At 38.2% G+C, this 22365-nt stretch overlaps 1 protein-coding gene across 1 annotated transcript in view; it reads right to left on the bottom strand.

The window, feature by feature from the left end:
• KAT2A (lysine acetyltransferase 2A) overlaps positions 1-22365 on the bottom strand; it is a 30779-nt gene that overhangs the window by 3936 nt on the left and 4478 nt on the right. Inside the window, exons 2-16 of the mRNA XM_032237549.1 lie at positions 20598-20721; positions 18073-18218; positions 17062-17151; positions 16615-16796; positions 15440-15631; positions 14572-14678; positions 13017-13127; positions 12563-12699; positions 11626-11834; positions 6196-6322; positions 4623-4733; positions 3214-3357; positions 2129-2243; positions 1700-1736; positions 608-671 (exon numbers count right to left, since the gene is read on the bottom strand). Of these exons, the coding sequence (XP_032093440.1) occupies positions 608-671; positions 1700-1736; positions 2129-2243; positions 3214-3357; positions 4623-4733; positions 6196-6322; positions 11626-11834; positions 12563-12699; positions 13017-13127; positions 14572-14678; positions 15440-15631; positions 16615-16796; positions 17062-17151; positions 18073-18218; positions 20598-20721 (1896 nt within the window). The remainder of the gene's footprint in view (positions 1-607; positions 672-1699; positions 1737-2128; positions 2244-3213; positions 3358-4622; positions 4734-6195; positions 6323-11625; positions 11835-12562; positions 12700-13016; positions 13128-14571; positions 14679-15439; positions 15632-16614; positions 16797-17061; positions 17152-18072; positions 18219-20597; positions 20722-22365) is intronic.

Genomic DNA, 22365 nt, shown 5'->3' with positions numbered 1-22365 from the left:
GTCAATCCTAAGTATGTTGTTAAGCAATAATCGCAGGTCATTAAACAAGGATCTTCTTGCATTTTCCTGGCAGTTTCTAACAATGCAAGTCAGTGTGGAAGCCAGGAAGAAGTTGAAAGCCCCATGTGATTTGCAAGCAGGCCAGAGGGCAAATCAATGGCTGCTACCATGTAGGGGTTGGTACACAAAGTTGTGTAGGTCGCTGGCACAATGCTAGTGAAACAGGACTGGGGCCGGCTGCTGCCAGGAAAGGAACTGACTTGTGACTTTTCCTGCCGGCTTCCCCACTGACTTTACTTGTGGGAAGCCAAGGGACTGTGTGACAGCTGGAACCTTGAGGATCAGTCATAAGTACCACTCATTCAGGGCTGATTTTAACTTCCAACAATCTCTGAACAAATGGTCATTAACTGAGGACTACCTTTATTCAAAATCTACTTCTGTCTACACTGTTCACAGATCAGGGCAAAATTTTCAGGAAAGGTTTGGCAAGCTTTACTTGTCTAGACACCACATCATCGAGTAACTACACTTCATTTTGACTGTAGCTCTTGTATTAGAGAAAAGTTCCTATTTATACTCCAAGTGATCCTGGAATCCCGCTTACCTTGATTTGGGCAAGAAGATTTTTCAAAGTAGTATACAACTGGTCTGGATCCTTGAGCTCCTTTCTGGAAGGATTTTTTTAAAAACAAGAGTGGTGGTGATTTTGGTGATGAAAATATTAGAAATTGCAAGAGCTAGAGAGTATTATAAAGAAATCTGCATAATCTAGCCAAGATTATGACCAAGCCAACTGCAACTGGATGCCCTCTAGAAAAGTGAAGATTACACCAACTTTCATAAGATCATAATAGCTTCTGGATGAACCTATGGTTTAATGTAGCAACATATTTAAAGAGCTTCAGTTTGAGGAAGACATTTTGAAAGACATTCCTGAAAAGCTAAAAGAAGCTATACCAAGAGCAGCAAACTTTTCAAGCAGAATGCTGTTAATTCTGACAAATTTGTTGGTGCCAGAATCAAAGTATTAGCATAAAAAAGTTGTCCATTTTACCATCTGGCATCATGATTGAATGGCTGACCTAGAAACCAGGTGACTGTGAGTTCTAGGCCTGCATAGACCTGAAAACCAGCTGAGTAACTTTAGTTTAGGCCAATCACTCTCCCACTTCAACCCATTTCACAGAGTTGTTGTGAAAATAGGAGGGGAAAGGAATATTAGCAGTGTGTGCGTATATGTGTGGGGGAGAGAGTGGGAGAGATAAGAGGGAGAGGATAAAAGTAATTGCAATAATAAACACAAGTCTTTGAGAAAGACTCCACAGGTGGATAAATGTCAAATCAGTCTAAACATCTGGCTGACTATGTGACCAATCATCATCATTTAAAATTTAATTTAATTTCTAAAGTAAATGGATTCACTACCTCGAATGCATCAGGCAGTAAGCATTAAATCATTAGCTGTTCTTTATATAGATTTGAAAAAGCTAGTCCTCCCTGGTGATGCCCCTTTTTGTCTTATTACATCATTCCACAGAGAAAAGAACTTTTAGAGAATTTGGTGACATTTGCCTGCTCTATATTAATTGTCCTCTACCAAACTCATTAAGGAAGACTAATATGTTAAAAAAACAAGCAGAAACGTTTTAGGGATATGTGTGGGTGAGAAAAGAACATAAAGTGCCACATGGTTTACCCTTTTTCTTTATTCAGAGGCTTCCATCCTGTTTCCCCTGGAAGAGAGAGAAAAAATATCACTTATTGTAAACACATGGACAGAGCTAATTTGTTTTTTTTTTTTTAAAGGCAGTTCATTTATTACTAGTGCTAATTGGGATAAAGAAAATACAGGGCACAAAAGCAAGCAAGAGAAAAGTTTTGGATAAATACCTATTCTTTGTGTCAGACACATAAATCTGAATCTGGACCTAATCCTCCCCTGCCGTAAATCATTAACAGTTTCCTTCCTCTGCTTCCTAAGAGATTAGGAGCAAACACAGCAGAAGGATCGAATGTGGGAAGAGGACAGGGCTAAAATCATGTCAATTCTTCTTCTGGCTTTATTAAGGTTCACTGAATGCATAATCACACCTGTTCCCCCAGGTATAAGCCTTGCTCAACTCACGGATGCCTGGGATGCTTTCAACCGGGATATGTCGAACTCCCTCTTTAAAACAAGTGAGGCCAGGGTAGACTTTACGGATCTGTGCTTGTTTTCTCTCTATCAACTTCTTGATGATCTGTGGGAAGAACCAGAAACTGTCATGACTTGCATTGTCATCCCTGGATGCTTCTGCAAAATCAGGGCAATGAAACAGGCTAAGCATCTCTTAGACAGAGCAGGCATACGTGCAGCTAGGAATCTACTTCCTGGCCAATTCCTAGTTCAGCCTTCAAGCCGAGCAGTGTCAAGGTGTTAGGAAAAAGTTGAAAAGGCAGGCAGGCAAACAGGGAGAAGCTGAATCTGAGAGGAAGAATAGAGAGGATTATTGTGCAGCATCAACCATGCATGATTACCGGCTATGTTGGCTGAAAAATTTATGAAAAATGGAATTCAACTATGCCTACAAAAACATGATAGGACTGTCATAGGCAGGAAGGCCTCCCCTATGGGAAGATTCAAAGAGAGCAGTTATGAACATTACCTCTTCCTTCCTAATAGGAACATTACCTCTTCCTATGGAACATGTGCAAAGTGGAACAGAAACCTTTCCTTCTCTGAGGGAGGAGAGCCAAATTCTTACCACAAGAGTAAGTAACTAACTGTGTCAGTTATGTGTCGCTTAACTCTGCAGAACGTGTTTTCCATAGAAGAAAAATACATAAGGTTTGAAAAATCCCAACACAGATCAGCACATAAATGTTTGTGTGTGTTGCATGTGGAATAAAAGGGAGAGGCAGAAATTTTAGGGAAGTATAGATAAGATACAGAAAGGAATATGATTGATTATATCCCTAAAGGCTTAATCGAGGAGAAAATGGATGAGGATATTTAGGACTATACAGAGAGAAAGGCAATCATTAGGGAATATTCAGCACCCAAAGTCAAAGCCAAATTTGCATATGTCCCTGAGAGAGGGGGAGGGAGGAAGAGAGAGAGAGAGGTATTCAGCAGTGTGAATTACTAATAAAGATGGTCCATACATAGTTAACAAGAATAAAGAAATGGTTCAAGCAGAGATGTCCCCTTCTTCCACCCCGGCCCCTCACCTCCTTCTGCTTCTTGATAATATGTGAAAGCTCCGTGTAAGGGATCCGAGGATTTAGCTCACATTCCATCAGGGTGGCTCCTTCATAGTCCTTGATGTAGCCAAGGTAGCGGCTCTTAGGGACCTTGATATCTTTTGAAAACCCCTGAATGCCACAGAGAAGAGACCTATTCATTCTCCAAAATAAGCTAAATGTAATTCAGCAGTGAGAAATATAACTGACCTATTCTGAAAAGGTGCTTCATCTCTTTCTTGCTGCCTAAAGCATGGATCCAGCTCATTTTCCTCATTGTATTCAAGAATGTATTGGGGGGGGGGTGAGGGGTTCATGGAAGCTACACTTACGTTACAGAATTGTATAATAGTGAACCATATCTTTTGGACAATCAGTCTCCAACCTTTCTGGCTCTGTGGACAGGTAATGGCAGTAGCAGCATGGGGAGGGAGTGGAATGTTTCACGCACTTGCCTGCCACTTGGCTATGGCACGATATCAGGCTGAACCCAAGGGTTAGGGACCCAGGTTTTAGACACATTTAAGAAGAAAAAAAAATTAGACACATTGGCTTTATCCCATTTAATGATTCTTAGACATATGATGTTAATACTATAATTCCTAGCCAAAGTGGTGGGGGATTATAGGGACTATAGTTCAAAATAACTGAAGAATACTAGATTGGGGAAGGCTGATACATATGCATCTAACTACCCCACTTGTTTTAAATGAATGTCACCAATTTAGAATCCAATTTAGATAAATCACCTTTGTAAAGTAATACAGAAACTTCAATTAAAATTATTTCCTCAAATAAATATTTCTACAACGAGATAAATTAAGGCCTGCTTTAGAGATCATGCTAGCCACAAATTTATGGCTAAACATTTTTATATCTTGTAAAAAACAATGAGCTTTAAGTGCAGATCCATAAAGTTGCATTTCTGAAACTCTGAGCAATTGGGATTAGTTCTGGCTGAAACTCAAGCCCATTTTATATATTACTTATCCTCAGATGTTCATAGGTTGAAGTAAGAGCAAAGATGTGGTGATGCAAAAGTGGAAAAGAAATCTCCTTCCCTATGCATACAGGTGTAAAGAAAGAAAGCATGGAAAGCTTATGGCTCCTTGTGCCTGTTACATTTACTATTTTATAAAACGTAACTACTTGTTTATTTGTATGTGGCACAGAGTCACTCTCTGAGGAAAATTTGTACTTTTTAAACATGATATATAGTACCAATAAATAAACCATTTAATGTGACCTAATATATTTAACATGACATGTGAATGCAGCTATATTAGCAAGTATGTCCATAGGCTTAGGAGGAGAACAAGGCCCTTTTACAAATGTGTCCCCCTATAGCTAAACCAAAAGCCAGTTCTGAATAGAATTCAGCAATAATGGTGTGGTACCTGCTTTTTGAAATAGCCAATGGCATATTCATCTGCATAGGTGAGAAAGTAGAGGATGCTGTGTTTGATGTGGTACTCCTTCAGGTGATTCATAAGGTGAGTCCCATAGCCCTTCAAAGAAATGAAGAAGAAAAAGGGGGGAAATAATCAGGACAAAATCTGGGAATGATCCTCTTTCTATCTTTGCATTTATATTCTATCTTTCCTTCTAGAGCGCAAGACGACCTACCTGATTTTTCCAACCTTTTGGTCTCACAACTACTCTATGAAGCAAACTTGTGTCTTAACTGAGTAAATATTTAAGACTAGGCCCAAACTCAGATCCTCTACTTCGGTAACTGAAAATTCATAAAGGAAGCTAATTTATGTGATGTGATTTGCAATCACATAGAAGTTAATTCTGAGGTGAATAATATCCTGTATAGAAATATGAGGCAATAAATATAGTTAGCAATAACAACAATTACAAAAGGTTTTAATATGGAAAAGGTGAAGCAAGGATGATTGACTTCTCGAAAGGAATTACCAAAAGTGTCAAAAGTTGCTACAGAAAAATTGCTATTCCAAGTTTAACAAATCCTACTCCAAGTTTAACAAAAAAACAACTAATCTGTTCAAATAACATACTTTGTTCCACAGCCTCATATTACACTTAACATGATGATGGTTTGCCCAATGCTCTTAAGAGAATGCCTGCGTTCCTGATACAAATACCAACTACCCAACACTGTCTAAGTCTAGTCTAACTCTATGAACTACTCTGCACAATTGAAGATAATAAGTACTGGATCCATGCCAGTGTGTTTTATTTGATTCTTTTGAGAAGCACGGGAGAGGCATTGCAACACCATCTGAAGAAAATGTCAGAGAATTAAATGTGACTTATTCCAGATAGTGCAAAAATGCCTTTGAATGTATCCTTTTCCTGCCTTGAATATTAATTGTAAAAGGAAACTTATATCATTTCCCATGCAGCATTTTAAACTCTACATCAGCTTCTAATTGTTTTTTATACCTCTAAATATTTTTACACTCTTGCTCTCCATTCATTTGCTGCCTCCCATTCCTCAATTACATCCTCTATGGCTCCCCACTTCCTATGACTTGAACATCCTGCTTCTTCTAGTTTTTCCTTGTTGCACATTTTCAAACCCAGTTTGAAGTCCGAGTCAGAAGGCATTGAGTTTCTAGCACTCCCACTTAAAAAAAAAGTTAATCCATTAAGAGTAAATCCTGAGTCTCTGCTGCAATGTCCAAATGCAGTACAAATGCACTGAAAAGCCTATGAAGATTTTAGCACCTCCCATAAGCCAGTTGGGCAAGTAAGGATGCTGTTATATTTAAAAACAACCAATAAGTGTCACCTCTTCATAGTTTGGTCTTTTGAAATTAGAAAACAAAATTGGAGCTAGTTTTCTCTGCCCTATTCTGAACTTTGTATCACTGATATAAACAATGAGAGTTCCCTGTATGATTGGTTGGAAGAAACCTGATAGTAGCTGACCCTCAACTACTAGTTTAGAACCTGTTTTAAACCCTGAAGAATGTCATAGGCATCTCAAAACAACCCTACCTTGACTTGCTCATTGGATGTGACAGCACAGAAGACAATCTCAGTGAATCCTTGTGTTGGGAACATCCGAAAGCAGATCCCTCCAATCACTCGACCATCCTTGATTAACGCCAGAGTCTTGTGCTTGCTGTCAAGAAAATAAGCAGCAGAAAGAGAAGCTTGTATTGGAAAGAGAGAGGAGTACAACTGAGAATGACACCCCTGCTTCATCCTTTTGAGATGTATGAGGGGAATACAGCAGTGCCCAACCATTTACCCTATTATAAACCTGAATTAGTTTCATTAACAATTCTAGCTGACATAGAACTTATTTCTCAGCTGCAACCATTTCTTTCTGGGAGTCTTTGTGTCACCTTGGATCACCACTATTTCCAAAGATCTCTCACTTACTGAGCTGCCATGCTTCCTCCTCTACCTTACGTCTTACATTTAAAACAAAAAAGGCTTTCAAAACCAGGAAGTTGAGAGTTTTGCATAGATCCATTTCCAGGACTATGTTTCTTTCAACAATACCTTTAAACCCCAAGTAGGCTCCTTATACTTTGTTAGAATATAAACAACATTTCCCCAAAGACATAGACTATTATCTCTCTTTTGGTGTTCCTCAGAGCACACAAGACCTTTTGATCTCAAGCCTCAGACTAATATGTTCATGGGGCCTTCGTTGTTTTAGTCCAGAGTGCCTGTAGTGTTGTATATTTTTAACAGCTTTTATTATTTGGCATTTTTATTAGTCAGCCACTCACAGTCCACGGAAGTGGACAATTATAATACGTTACCAATAGAGAAAAATAATGAAATATGAAAAGTAAAAGGCTTGTACCAATAGGAATAAGCACTTGTGTGCAATTTCAAAATACCAGGAACATCCCTGGCACTGACAAAATCACCATCAGTCAATTGCAAAATTTCCTTGGAGCAGCTTAAATCCAGCTTCCATACCTTTAACACAATCAAACGACATCTGCCTACACGAGTCCTTGGGAAGGACTTGGTAAACATCAAATCTAAGTTAAACTTCTGGTTGATTGTGAGACTAATCATAATAACATCCTTTGTTGAGGCATTGATGTGGTTGTGGTCTTGTGTGCTCTCAGGAAGACGACAACTATGCCAGAGGTTGAGCCACACTGGACAGATCTCTTCAAAGGAGTCAGACAAAAAGGGCCTCCCCCATAAAAATATATTGAGATGTAAATTAGAGAAACACATATTGTTTTGGTTGCCACATCAAATATTGCACTAGAATTGTTGGAGTACCTGGATATCTGGTGAAAAATGGGTTACAGAATTCAGGACTGTTGGCTGAGCAACTAGGGCCAAACTATCAGCACAAGACTATAGTAAGGAAACCCAAAAGTGCTTTTTTCAAGAGGCAACTGGACTTTCTAGTTTTTTTTTGAAGATGTTTAATTTCTCATCTAAGAAGCTTCTTTAGCTTCTTCTTTAATTTCTCATCTAAGAAGCTTCTTTAGCTTCTTGGATGAGAAGTGAAACGTCTTCAAAGAAAAACCAGAAAGTCCAGTTGCCTCTTGGAAAAAAGCACCTTTGGGACAACCATGACCTGGATGACTGAGAATCTCCATAGACATTTAGCTATAGTGGAAGGAAAGGTGTTTACCCATTGCAAATATATAGTAATTGAAAACAAATAAATAGTGATCTGTTATTACATATGAAGTCCAATAAGAAGAGGATATTTGAAACAAATGCTTCCGTTCTGGAAAAAAACAACATCTCAAATCAGAAATAACAAAACAGAGGTTAACATCCATTTATAATACTAAATAAAATAGTCACAGAAGCAGAATTGAAAGAATTGCAAAGGGCAAAGAAATCAAAGCCTTGACAGATATAACTCAGATTACAGAGGCAAATCAGGGAGAATTGGCAGTAGAGGAAGCCAGCACAGCTATATAATTATTTTTATTCAGAAACCAGGCATCCACTCATCTGCCTCTTATAATAACAGCAGAAATGGTAGAAAAAAGGGCAAGGAAGATCAAGAATTGGTGAAGATGAATTGCATGGATTTTGATTGAAACATCTGACTAGTCTATATCCACTTGTTGCCAAGCAGTTTATCAATATGCTGCAAGGAGATGAAATTGAAGAATGGCTAAATTGTAGCAAAACCTAGTTGATAATGAAAAACCCATCAAAAGAGGCAGCTTCAGGCAACTATAGGCAAATTACTTTACCAATAATTTTCAAATTGCTAACTGGTGTGGTAATTGATGCAGTTCAACAGCATCTAGTTGAAAACAAGTTTTGTCAACCTAAGCAGAAAGGAAACTGCCCAAACAGCAGAGGAATAAAAGACCAATTCTTAATCTGCAAGATTATTTCGGAAAACTACAAGACAAGGAAGGCCAATTTGAAAGAACCATAGACTGATTACAAGAAGGCATCTGAGCCACATGATTGGATAATCAACTGCCTAGAAATAACAGGACTCAACAGAAACATCAGAAGCTTTGTGCAAAGATAGATGGCACAATGGGAGAAATGGTTGCTAGACAATGGAGATAGATTGGGAGAGATTAATATCAAGAGACGGCTCTTCCAAGGAAACTCACTATCATCACTATTGTGTGTCATTTCACTGATTCCTTTGTCAAGAATGCTGAATAACTCAGTTCAAGTTATCCCACCTCCTTTACATGGAAATTGTATGAAAAAACAAATCTGAAATAGAATCGCTGCTCAACACTATCCATATATACAGTCAAGCTATTGCAACAGAATTTGGACTGGACAAATGTGCCATCAAACAGTGTGTGGCACATCAAATCCTATAAAAGAATGAAAACTGAAGGAATCAAGGTGCAAATAAAATCAAGAGTCTAGATGAAGATGATCGCTACAAATAGCTGGGCATCCTTCAAGTTGACAACATCAAGCACACAGAAGTTAAGAAAAAGTTTAGAAATAAATGTATCATGGAATGAAGATGACCTTAAACTTCCAAACTCAGGGGAGGAAATATCATCAAGGCAATTATCACTTGGGCAATTCCAGGCATTGGAAAAGCAGACTGCACTCAAGCAGAACTAAAAGCCTTGTATAGAAAGACTAGAAAAATAATGAAAATGAATCATGCTTTTCAAATTCCGAGTGACACTGACAAAGTGTACTTTACCAAGAAAAATAGGTGGGTGTAGACTACATCAGACAGTTTAAAAAGAAAAAAAATGATTGGAAGAATATATGTAGGACAGTGAAGAGAATGCATTAAAGCTAGTATACCAGGAAGGCTTAGTAAATAGGTCTACTAGAAATACCAAATAAAGAACAAAAAAGAGAGATGGCGAGACAAAGCATGACATAGCCAATACATCAAAAAAAGTAGCAAGCAAAGCAGATAATAACAAGGCCTGGAAACGGCTAAAAGCAGGAAAGCAGAAGAAAAGTATAGAAGGGCTAATTTTGACTGCACACAGCCACTCAAGAACAAATATATACAAAGCCAGAATTGAGAAGACTGTGGCAGATACCAAGTGCCACTTCTGCAAAGAAGTTGAGGAAACAATGGCCCACTTGGTTAGCTGCTGCAAGACTACAAACAATGGCATGACAAAGTAGCCACAATGATGCATTGGAAGAGCTGCAAGAAATACTATTTGCCTGCAAGATCATAAAGTGGGACCATAAAAGAGAGGAAGTAACAAAAAATGAAGTCCTTAAAGTAGTCTGGAACAGACAGGTGCCTGCCACGTGACCCTCCAGGTTTAACAGTTGTTGGTAAGAAAGACAAAAAAAGTCTGCATAGAGGACACGGTAGTACCTGAGACAGCAGCATAGAAGAGAAAGAACTGGAGAAGATAACAAAAAAAATACAAAGACTTGCAAATCATCAAAGATCCACATCTGCCTACCCCAGATCCTTGGAAAGGACTCAATAGGCAGGCAAAAATGTCAGATCCAGTCTGAACATCTGGCTGACTGAAATGAAATAATAATCATGTCAGGTGGCTGCAGTCCAATACTTCATTTGGAAGCATGCCCATTTGGTCAGTGAAAAGAAAGTCTGTAAGAATACAGATAGTCCTCAACTTACGACCACAACTGAGCCCCAAATTTCTGTTGCTAAGTGAGACATTTGTTAAATGAATTTTGCTCCATTTTATGACTTTTCTTCCCAGTTATTAAGTGAATCACTGCAGTTGTTAAGTTAGTAACATGGTTGTTAAATGAATCCGGCTTCCTCCTTGACTTTGCTTGTCATAAGGTCGCAAAAAGGGATCACATGACCCCAGGACAAGAGTCAGTTGTCAAGTGTCTGAATTTTGATCATGTGACCACGGGGTTGCTGCAAAGGTCACATGTGTGAAAACGGTCATGTCACTTTTTTCTGCGCCACTGTAACTTCAAACAGTCACTAAATAAAATACTGTAAGACAAGGACTACCTGTATGTGCAATGGAGCTAAAGTTGCAGCAAACAGAATTAGGACTTGATTAGGACAGTTGGGTCTCTCACTGCAACCATTTTACAAAGGAACTAATGCCTTCCCAACAGATAGTATGGGGTTCCAGCTCACCAAGATGTAATTCACAAAATGTTTTGCAGAGAATAAATAACGTAATCTAACACTCTACTGTATATCCTGTTTACTAAAAGGTTAATGTAATTACAGAAAATAGGGTTCAATACATGACAGAGGGCTAGAGAGATAAAGCGAAGCTGTATATTTTTCAAAGGAGAAACATTTTAAATACTAAATATGGATAGGGAAAACATTTTATACCCTATCTTGATTCCAAGATCCCCTTGATTATTTATTTATTTATTCAGACAATCAATTCCTCATTCATTTATAAGCCTTTATCCTCAACCTATTAGAACTAGTTTATGTACAATCCAGTGGTGGGTTGCAAATCCCATTCCAACCAGTACAATTGGAACGAAGCCGGTGGTGTCCTTATGGACACACACAGTGCGCAGCGAGCGCTTGCATCTTATCGCCTCCGCAACACTCCAGCTGCTCTGCGGAGCATCGTGCATGTGCTGAACGTGCCATGCGCCTGCGTGGAAGCCTTCAAACACCAGTAAGGAACGTGGGTGCGCCCTCCGGAGCACCATACCGGAACGCTATCCGGTGCTCTGGGCTGGCTCCGGTACACTCATACCGGGTCGTACTTCCTGCAACCCACCACTGGTACAATCACCCTAATTCCAGGGACTCAAGAGTTTATGGCTACCATGTACATGAACTTACTAGCGATGCCAAATTTTTCAATTTTCTATTTCCAAACATTAGCGTGCTCAAAAGCCTTGGAGATAATAAATATATTTCGCTTACTTTTAAAATAATTTAAATGTGCTTTGTAAATAACTACAAAATATCATAATGTTTAAACATTTTGTTTGTTCACATGATACCCAAGGCACAACCTCCACTTTTTCTAATAGCAATCCCAAACCTACGGGTCAAAAACCAAGCGGGTGATGTATTCCTTGGGCATTCGAGGCAGCTGATGTGAAAAAACATTCTGCAGCCCAACCAGCCACATGAGAATCTTCTTGTTTGATTTCTGAGAAAGTGAGTTGCCAATGACATGGAATTCGATGATGCCACGCCGTTCCTCTAGGCGGGCTGTCTCATCCCGGGCTGCATTTGCTGACAAGAGACTAGTCTGCAAGCAAAAGAAACATTCTGGTAAAAAAAGAAAAGAATTAAAGGCAATGCCCAAAATATAGTGTCAAAGGTAGACTGACATTTATTGGAATAGGGGAGATTTCATCCCCTATATGGATTACTTTTATCCTTGTAAATCTATAGATAATCTTAATTTTAAAAAAAATGTTAAAACCTTTAAAATTAAAACCTTGAGTTAGCAGACCTCCATTTAGCAGACTTAATTAAACTGGGGTGTCTGTTATATTTTTGATAAAAAGCAAAAAAAAAAATGTTTTGGGGGAATAAGATCCTGGCAGAGGGGCAGGGGTGGGATTCAGTCAGTTCTGGCGAACAGGATGCTAATTTTATATCTGGTTTGCCGAACCGGTAGTTGCAAGAACTGGCTAGCCCTGCCCACCTTGCCCAGGGGAGGCCATTTTCACCCTCCTGGAAGCGCGAGGAAAGCCTCCAAAGCCTGGGGAGAGCAAAAAGCCTCCCCTCCCCCCGCCGTGGTGCATGAGGCCAAGTAGGCCATGCACACCATGGCCACTCCCACCCAGCCACTGGGCAGAGAACCGGTTGCTAAAATTTTTGAATCCCACCCCTGCATAGGGGCTGGAAAAAATACAGATCTGGCAATACATTCTCTAATTTGCACAATGCAATATGCGGGGCAGCTAGTGAAGACTGATTTTGCAGTGTTTTATGGTGCAAATAAAAATGGGGACAATTAACTAATTATACCTCAGGCCCTAGCATTGCTGCTGGATCAGTAATGGTCAGCATCACTTCATTCACAAGCTCCATTGGAATATCACCTAACACACGAATTCTCTTTGCATCCTCGAGGGTCAAACTTTCCGGAAGCTTCCTTTTCTCACCTGTGTGGGAGGGAGGGGAAAAAAAAACTATAGTACACAAAAATATCAGAACTAAATGTAATGCATGTGGGAGGTGAAGCCATAGTTTATAGAAACCATGCATGCTAGACATTAGCCTGGATTTGGTTCCATATTTTTAAGCCTTCGGACTTAAAATGTTCTTTTAAATGCTCTTTTAAAACAAAAACAAAAGAATAAAAAAATATTCCAAGTTTAACAGTACACTTTAGGAAAAGAGACTTAATAAAATTCATTCAAATGATGGGGACTAAGCTTTTCTTTCAGCAGCATTCCCTTGCTGCTCATAAGGAGTTTACCTGGCACAGAATCCAGTGAGCTCCCATCCAGATTAATAGATGTCAAAGATGAGCTGCAGCTCAGAGATTTGTTGAACAAAGGAGTGCTAGCTGCAGGAACAGTGCTGATAGCTATACAAGACAAAGGGACAGCAATAGTGTATGCATTAAAATAGGAAGGCTTTATGACTTGCGGACGCAATTGAGATTGTTTAGTTCCTCAAGCTTCTGCACACAAAAGCTTATTTCATTTTTATCCCATCCCTTCTGCAAGGCACTTAGGATAGCACACGTGAATTTATCCAATGCAGTGCTTGCAACAATCTTATTATGAATTGATGAAGGTCCTGAGATCAAGCTTATTTTTTTAAAAAAATTGTATGGCCACCCATCTCATCTAAGTGACTGGGTAGCTCACAACAGTCAGAACAACAATCTAATTAAAATAAGTTAAACAACCATCTAATAAAACAAGTTAAATCTAATGAAAACAAGTTAAACACACAACTTATAAAACACTGATAACTACTTTACAACTGATAATGATTAGTGGCAGTAGTGCAATTCAGCTGGTTGTATTTTTTTGGGCGAACCAGTAGCGGTGGAGGCATGAGGCTCCACCCACTTGCCTAGACATAATCACGTCCCATTTTTGACGCTCTGTGCACGCGGGGAAATTCCTGTGTGCTCACATTTGCGAACTGGTAGCAAAGGTAAGTTGATTTCACTCCTAGTCAGTGGCCAAAGTCCATAGTTGTGCAAGGTCAATAAAGCCATTATAAAATCTCCCCACTGTTCCAGGCTCTCAAACATGATGACAGAGCTCTACCTTCAATTTAATTTTTGATTGGAGATTTCATCAAAATCTCCCTAACAAACTATGCATTGTCCTCTTTCTTCAACTTGTCTTCAACATCCTCAATTCTAATTTATTTCTAGGGATAAAATCGCAATCTACTACCAAAGGAAGAAAACTTTGAAGAGGTGTGTCAACTATAATAATGAATTTCTATTGGGGAACTTGTCTATTCTCATATCTCAATTGATTGATCTTCTTTAGAAATGGCAGTGCTTCTCCTGTCTTGAATTCAAGATGACTAAAAGCAGTTTCTTGGATGGTGAGATGTATTTTCCTGCACTCTAAGCTACTTGGTTTGCAATGGTTTTTTTTTAAATGCCTGTTTTCTATGCAAAAGAAGATTGATGAAACCGAAGGATTCTTGAAATCTTATTCACACAATTGAAACCTGCAGGAGTTGAACAATTGCCATAAATATGACACTATTTTTGTATGTTATGCTTCATCGGAGAAGAAGGGACATAAAACACTGTAGCTCAACAATCAAACACCTTGGAGTAAGGGCTGTTTTGTATGCAAACCTTACTTCAACCTCCAGATCACTGGAGCTGCGGAGTATCTCTGGCTGTCATTTCAGACAATGCCTGTCAATCACAGCAGGCTTTACTCAGGCAGACAAACGAGCATTTCAATTTACTATATGGCAGGATTTCAGTTTGATAAGCTTTTACAGCTATACCAACAAGCACCACTTCAGTTAAAAAGAATATTACATACCTGGCCGAGGTACAAGTGGAGCCCCTTCAGTTGCAGGCATAGTGAAATCAGCTTCCCAGATGGGGGAGCTCTCCCCATAGATTTCTTCTTCCAACATTGACAAAAATCTGGATATGAATTGGAAAGAAATCATCACAGTAATCCAATTAAATTAATGTCAACTTATTGGCATTCAAATCCTACTTTATTATTAAAAACAGGTCAGTACTTATTCATACAGTAAACAGAACTGAACTCAACTCAATAGTGCCTAATTCACTATCTCAAATCTTACTTCAAAAACCAGCAGTGGATAGGTTTTATAAGCTGCGATGCCTCTTCCTTCTCTCCACTATAAAGTGCAGGTAAGCATACTCTACTTTATATAGCTGGCTTGCAAAGAAAAAAAAATAAGAGGCTAAAATGCACATTGCAATCTTGGGCTCTTATATATGACAGGAACATGATATTTGAAGTATTTCAGATGATGTTGAATCACAATTCCCAGTAGCCATAATTAAAATGACCAATGATGAGAAATGCTGGGAGCTTTAGTTCAGCAGGAACTGTAAGGTCAGTGGTTTCTCACCTGTTACATATGCAGACAGAACACACACACAAAAAACCAATTTCTGCTTTATGGAAGCTCTTCAAAGCTAATCTAATTGAATGAAAGCTATCTAACAGAGCTAATAAAATAAAATAAAGTGGATCCATAAAGATTATTAACCCTGTGACTACTGCATGCGCCTTCCCTTCCAACCTACAATAGCACAGTTCTGCACTAATTGATCATCTCAAAAAGAGCTAGGCTTCATCCATCTAAAAAAGTATTTTCTATCTTCCCTTCCTACACAGCCTCTTATCATTTTCTGAATTTTTGTCTTACTTGGGGAAGTGAGTGAGAATGAGGGTACGTTTCTCTGGCACCAGCTTATCTTTCTCCACGCGGAATTTTTCAAGTAGCTGCCTACGAGTAACCGTGAAAGTGGACTTGAGGAGATTGCGCCCAAAGACCTGGGTGGTCTCGTAACGTGGAAGACTGTCACAGCTCTGGGGAACATGGCAGTAACACAACCACCTGGAAAATCATGAAATGTGAGTAGTAAGAGGGAAAAGCAAGCAGGAATCTAAGGCACCCAGGATCGTGTTTCGGATTCCAGAAAGCCGTTAGCTGATCTGCACTTGATTAAAAGCAAAGACTAGTTTGAGGTAAGAGATCTAAGGGCAGAAGAGTACAATATGACTCTATAATTGATAATATCCACTGGGGACTGATCGGAGTAGATTTAAAAAGTCCTCAACTCAATCCTACTTGAGCCCAACATTTCTGCTGCTAAATGAGATAATTGTTAAGTGAATTTTGCCCCATTTTATGATCTTTCTTGCCAAGGGAATCACTGCAGTTGTTAGGTTTGAAATATGGTTGCTAAGTGAATCCCACTGACTTTGCATGTCAGAAAATAGCAAAAGGTGATCACATGACATTGCAACCATCAGTTGCCAAGTGTCTGAATTTTTATCAAATGACAATGGCGATACTGTAATGGTTATAAATGTGGAAAATGGTCAGAAGTCATTTTTTTCAGTGCTGTTATAACTTTGAATGGTCAGTAAATGAATGGCTGTAATTAGAGGACTACCTGTCATAGACGCTTGGCAACATATTTATGCTTGTTGCAATGTCCCAAGGTCAAGGGACCATCTTTTGTGACTTTCTAACAAGCAGTCAATGGGAGACTTTTGTAAGTCAAGGAGCTACCTCTATTAACAGGTTTCTAGGTTTTCCTGAACCACCACTCCCAATAAACTCGTGTGCTTGAACAAAATCAGAAAGTTCCAATGTGCCTCGTCTCTATATTACACAAAGAAAACAGTTTCTGGAGTTTGAAGGATTTTTTTCCTCCTAGGGAAAAAAGAGCAGCGTTCTGCATTTGCTAAAAGCCCTCCCAAATCTCCATTATATAAACGTGGAACAAAAACTAGATCTTAAAGCAAATGGTGACAAGAAGTATAGCTTTATTCTCCCTTTGCTCTCCCCTCTTTCTTGTTCCCTAGGCTCACCGCGTGTAGTTGACTTTGTATGTTGCCACATCATCATTTTGGGAGCGTTGGCGGAATTGGGATGGCGTTTCTAGCTTCCAGTAGTTTAGGCAAAGAAGAAACATTTTAGAAAGCTCAAACATGGTCTGTCGCTCCTTAGGAGGTAGATGGCTGAACTTATATTGTACAAAGTTTAAGACACCCTGGAAGTAAAAATCAGAAATAGCAGGTATTTTTAGCAGTAGGACAAAATTATTATATAGCTCATCAATTTACATTTATTTTCTACTTTTACTGACTATTTTTTTAAGTGTCTGGGTTTTTTGCTTATGTCAACTGAGACTGTAAGGCTAGATGCTTTCTTCATGATGCCTGTTGTGTTCCCCCCTCCCCTTCATGGCAATGGGAATTAGACTTGACTTTAACATCAGGCTAACATCTTACATCTGCAAAAATACAGCATTTTACCTGCTCAATGTTTGGCTTCTCAAAGGGGGGACTCCCAAGAGAGCCCTCGACAACTGGACGACTCATCTGTAGAATGCATTTTCTTAGAAGCTTCAGAGAAAGAAAAGCAAATCCAATCTCAATAGCACATATTATTTCTCCAGCAAATTCTAATTATCATGTACGTAAGTAATTTAAAGCCAACCATTGCCTGCATCAAAGAAACAAGCAAAAAGGGGATAAAAATAAAAAAAGTCAAGGGGAAGAGCCCAGGAGAAAATAAATAAATAACTTAAACAAATACAAAGCTCATTCTAATATATTTGCATGGGAAGGACAAAAATTCCAGAAAAAAAATCCAGTGCCTTATTTTTCTATAGAAAAAAAATTACAAACCTCCTTGCTGTATACATAGTTGTTCAGTTCCTTGAGTTTAAAAAATGTATTTAAGTATCAATAGATTTCAATACTTTTTTAAGCGCATGCACACACACACACACACACACACACACACACACGCAAGCACACATTCAAACTTGAGAGGGAGCATATTGCTTCCCTTTTGCCTTTCAGTCCTACTTCAGGAGTCTTCCAGGTAGCTTTTTTCCCCCCTAGGAAACCAACATTACCGAACAAATGCAAGACAATCATACTCATTTAAGAAGCTAAATTCAATGACATTTTATTTATTTCAGTAATTATTTATAATATTAAATAGTGGCAGATTTGTATAATCAGCAGACTCTGGGTGATGCAGCACAAGAAAACTAGAGGACCAAAAAGTAAAACAAAATTAGTTGCCCCAATAAAGTCAGGTCAAAGGCCGGCATAGAAGCTGCTATTAAAAAAAATAATCATCTGGTCCATATTCAAAGTATCTCCAGCACGCTAGGCGAACAGATAATATTAGCAAGGCACTTCTTAATACTGATCTGCATAATAATGACATAACCATGAAAAATAGCTGATTTGGAATAAGTTGACCTCAGAGAGGCTTCTATCCCAAAGAAGCCCTCTAGAATCCTATCTCACCTTGAACAAGTAGAAATATACTTGTTTGGTGTCTGTGTCTTCCTCTTTATGGACAGACATGAAGAGGTTTTCCACATCTACCACCATCCCCAGAAGACGGTTGATCTCTTCCTCAGAGACATTCTCCAGATGAGAAACATGGTCAGCTAAAGGTAGGCAAGAAAATCAGATCATGCTTTGAGCTTCTTTAAACTAGGAACTGTGTTGGAATATGAATGAGGTTCTCTGTCTATTAATTTTTTTCTTTGTCTAATGAAAGTGATAGAAGTGACAGAAAACTGACAAAGAAAACAGATGATTGCCATGGTGATCATGGTCAATCATAAAATGGAATAGCTGCATAAATCAGGCCTGATATTGCTTCTGATATTACAGCTTATCTCTCCGCTCCCTTTCTTGGGAAGGTGCATACAATTTTATCTAAAACAATAAACTGCACCCATCCACCATTTTTATTTTTAAGAATGCTTACTGGAATTTTATGTTAAGCACAAAGGTATTTTTGAAAATAAAAATACTAGTGTTTGATAGCTTCCCAACTTCCCCCTTTAGTCAGGAGTCTTGTTCTCCTAACTGATCAGAACTTTAAGTCAAGATCAGTTTTTGGCTTATGATTCTGGCTTAGACTATCACCTCCCTTTTTATCCAACTTGGAAGATTATTGAAAGGATGTATATGCATACATGTGTGTGTGCACACACACACACATATGTATACACATACACACACACTCAATTTTCTTTATGAAGATTGTATTGAAGTATTTGAATTATTCTTAAAAAGCCAAATAAAAATAACACAAAAAATTAACATGACAAGACCATCTGATATCATACACAAGTTCAGAAAGTTTTAACTTAAAAGAAATAATGAATGATCTAATTGTTTTTTCTCTAAAATAGGTATATAAACAAAACCAGGCGTTTCCAGAATTCCATTGCCCCAAAAGCACAATGCTGTTTCCTACCTACCATGGATCCTTTCTCATTTTTATTATCTTTGTGTTTAACCCTCAGTGACCACCAACTGATTTCCCAGTGCTCCTAAAGTAGTATTTTTCAAGAAATAAACAGAATAGGAGGGCAAACAAATAAAAAAAAATCCTATAACTAGAAAGTCATAACAAAGGAAGAAAGACACATTCTATAACACAATGCAATCAGTTCAAGTTTATCATTACAAACTTTTCAAAACTACATCCTAAAATGTATGTAGCTGAAGAATAGTAAGCTAATGCATAAGAAGATAAATGGCTGATCTAACAACCAACTCGAACTGCTCTCACCAATGTCAAAAATTGACAAGAGAATATTGCTTGTTGAAAGAAGCAATCCATTCAAAGATATTAGGCTGTTGGTTTGAGCTCTGAGCTTGGCAATTTGGTTGCAAAGATTTCATCACCATTCTAGGAGACATCGTCAGTGTGTTTTGAATTGTGCTTGTCTGTCAGAACACAGGCTTGTATATACCTTTTTATGCGATGCAAATTAGTCTGAAAGTTGTATGTTTGGATATTTCATGATCTGATTTTGGGCTGTAGTTAAGAACCATCTGTGTGATGCAGATTAAGATTAGAGTTGTTATCTGGATGTTTCTAAATCACGGTTTCATTTTGGCTTGTTTGATACCATGTTTTCCCTAAAATAAGACAGGGTCTAATTTTCTTTTGGCCCCAAAATAAACACTTGGCCTTATTTTTGGGGAGGTCTTATTATTTTTGAGATGCAGGAGGCAGCGAGCATGGTCATCTCATGGCGGCTGCTGTGTTGCAATATTTTTAGGGATGGCTTATTTTTGTGTATGCACCCAAAAGCCCAATTTGGAGAGGCCTTATTTCCAGGAAAACAGGGTAGTTTGAATGGCTGGCTGTTGTTACTGAGACGTGGTCTGATTTCTTGTGAACCAATGGGTTGTAATTTTGTTGCTGCGTAGTGGGGTATCTATTCATTTTAAATGCTATCTTCGGGATTGTGATTGATGCAGTTCTTTGGAAAGTATTTAAAGATCTGTGTTCTGACAGAGGAGCACAATTCGAAATGCACTGATGATGTCTCCTCCAATGGTGATGAAATGTTTGTAACCAAATTGCCAAGCTCAGAGCTCAAACCAAAAGCCTAACTACCTACCCTAACTACTAATATTCAAACACATTCAAAAGACGTCTTTGGCGGTCCCAATCAGGCCCAACCCTGAATGAAATATATGGGAATAACCAATATCAAATTCAGATTTTACAACCTTTAAAAAGTTTCCTACTCTTTTCACTTCCCTGCTATTGGCTCTGTGTTATGGTTCTAGCAGATAATCTCTCATCTGGCTAGTAGCATTTTACAGCAATGCTTTTCAACCTGCTGTAAACTTTCAGATGTCTGGATTTCAAATCCTAGATTTCCTTAGTCAGTTTGCTGCACATCTGTGCTAATGGTAGTAGACACAATTTTGAAATCTCTCCTCCTGTCAATCATATATTTCGGTCTCAATGAGAGAAGATTCTGGTGGAGGATGGTAAGTGACTTTGTAGTTACCTAGTGTGTGTCCACAACTACGGCATGGTTCACTGAGATTGGTGACTGTTTGTTGCAAATCCATGCGGGGAGCTGTGGGAGGATTTGGGTTCTTCCAACCATTGCATTTGCAAGAGTCATTAGCCTGCAGAGATGGAAAAAAATCAGAGGCAGAATGTAAGACACTGAACACATAAAGTAAAGACAAAGGTTAACATTTTCATTGGCCAAGCCACCCTTGCTTTTGGAGGTGCATTCTAAGAATCAAGGAGATCTGTGATAAAAAGTGAGTGCATTTTAATCAAATGAAATTTTACCTTTATAACAGTCAGTAACCAACAAAACTAATATTAGCATTACTGTCATTCTCATTTAGCAACTACAACCAGAGCCAACAACTTGATAATTAAGCAAAGCAGTTACTAAGAGAAACTATAATTACGCTTACGATCTTATTTCAACTTTCCTTTATTTTTCAGACAAGCAAAGATCATAAGTGTGACTTTAGTTGCAAATGTATATTCTCATTGCTATCTTCACAATGAATGATGACTAAATGAGAATCACTAATCAGTGACTGCCTCTATGAACAATCTAGCTTCCCAACTATGCAAAATAACAAAATTAGAATGATTAATACAAAAACTATAAAATTCGTATTAGTGTGTGTTTTATAATTACAATTTTTATCGAGACTATAAAATTATAATATAGTACAGTACTGTTTCTCAACCTTTTTGAATCCATGGCATAAATATTAAATATAGCCCTAGTTCTGTAGCACATTAGAAAATTATTAATTTTATATAGAACATGTAATACAAGGAAGGTCTGAGGGCAAGTTATACAATTTTAAAAATATCTGCATTGTATCAAATTATGTAGAATATAAATAGAATAGAATAGGAATAGAACAGAATAGAATAGGAATAGAATAGAATAACAGAGTTGGAAAGGACCTTAGAAGTCTTCTAGTCCAACCCCTTGCTCAGGCAGGAAAGTCTCTATCATTTCAGATAAATGGTTGTCCAATCTCTTTTTAAAAAAACTTCTAGTGTTAGAGCAGTCTTAACTTCTGGAGGCAAATTTTCCCACTGATTAATTATTCTGTCAGGAAATTTCTCCTCAGTTGCTAAATTGCTTCTCCTCAGTTCTAAGTTGCTTCTCTCCTTGATCAGTTTCCACCCATTGCTTCTTGTTCTGCCCTCAGGTGCTTTGGAGAATAGTTTGACTCCCTCTTCTTTGTGACAACCCCTGAGTTATTGGAACACTGCTATCATGTCACCCCTAGTCCTTCTTTTCATTAAATTAATACCCAATTCCTGCAACCGTTCTTTATATGTTTTAGCCTCCAATCCCCTAATCATCTTTGTTGTTCTTCTCTGCACTCTTTCTAGAGTCTCCACATCTTTTTTACATCATGGCAACAAAACCTGTATGCAGTATTCAAGTGTGGTCTTACCAAAGCATTATATAATACAATAAAATATTTTTAAAGTAATGTGACAAAAATCTTGTGGCACAATAGTAACAAGTCTATGGTATACCTGTCTGCAATGGTACACTACTTAAGAACCACTATAGTAGAGTATAAAACATGTGGTACAAAACATCAACATATAAAAAGCTATAGAATATTAGAATTAGTAACACAAAACTACAAAATTACTATACAGGTATTCCTCAACTTATGACCACTATTGAGCCCCAAATGTATGTTGTTAAGTGAGACATTTGCCCCATTTTATGACCCTTCTTGCCACAGTTGTTAAATGAAGCACTGCAGTTG

Source organism: Thamnophis elegans, chromosome Z (assembly GCF_009769535.1).
Source record: "Thamnophis elegans isolate rThaEle1 chromosome Z, rThaEle1.pri, whole genome shotgun sequence".
NCBI lineage: Eukaryota > Metazoa > Chordata > Lepidosauria > Squamata > Colubridae > Thamnophis > Thamnophis elegans.
This window is presented reverse-complemented; position numbering and strand designations above follow the sequence as displayed.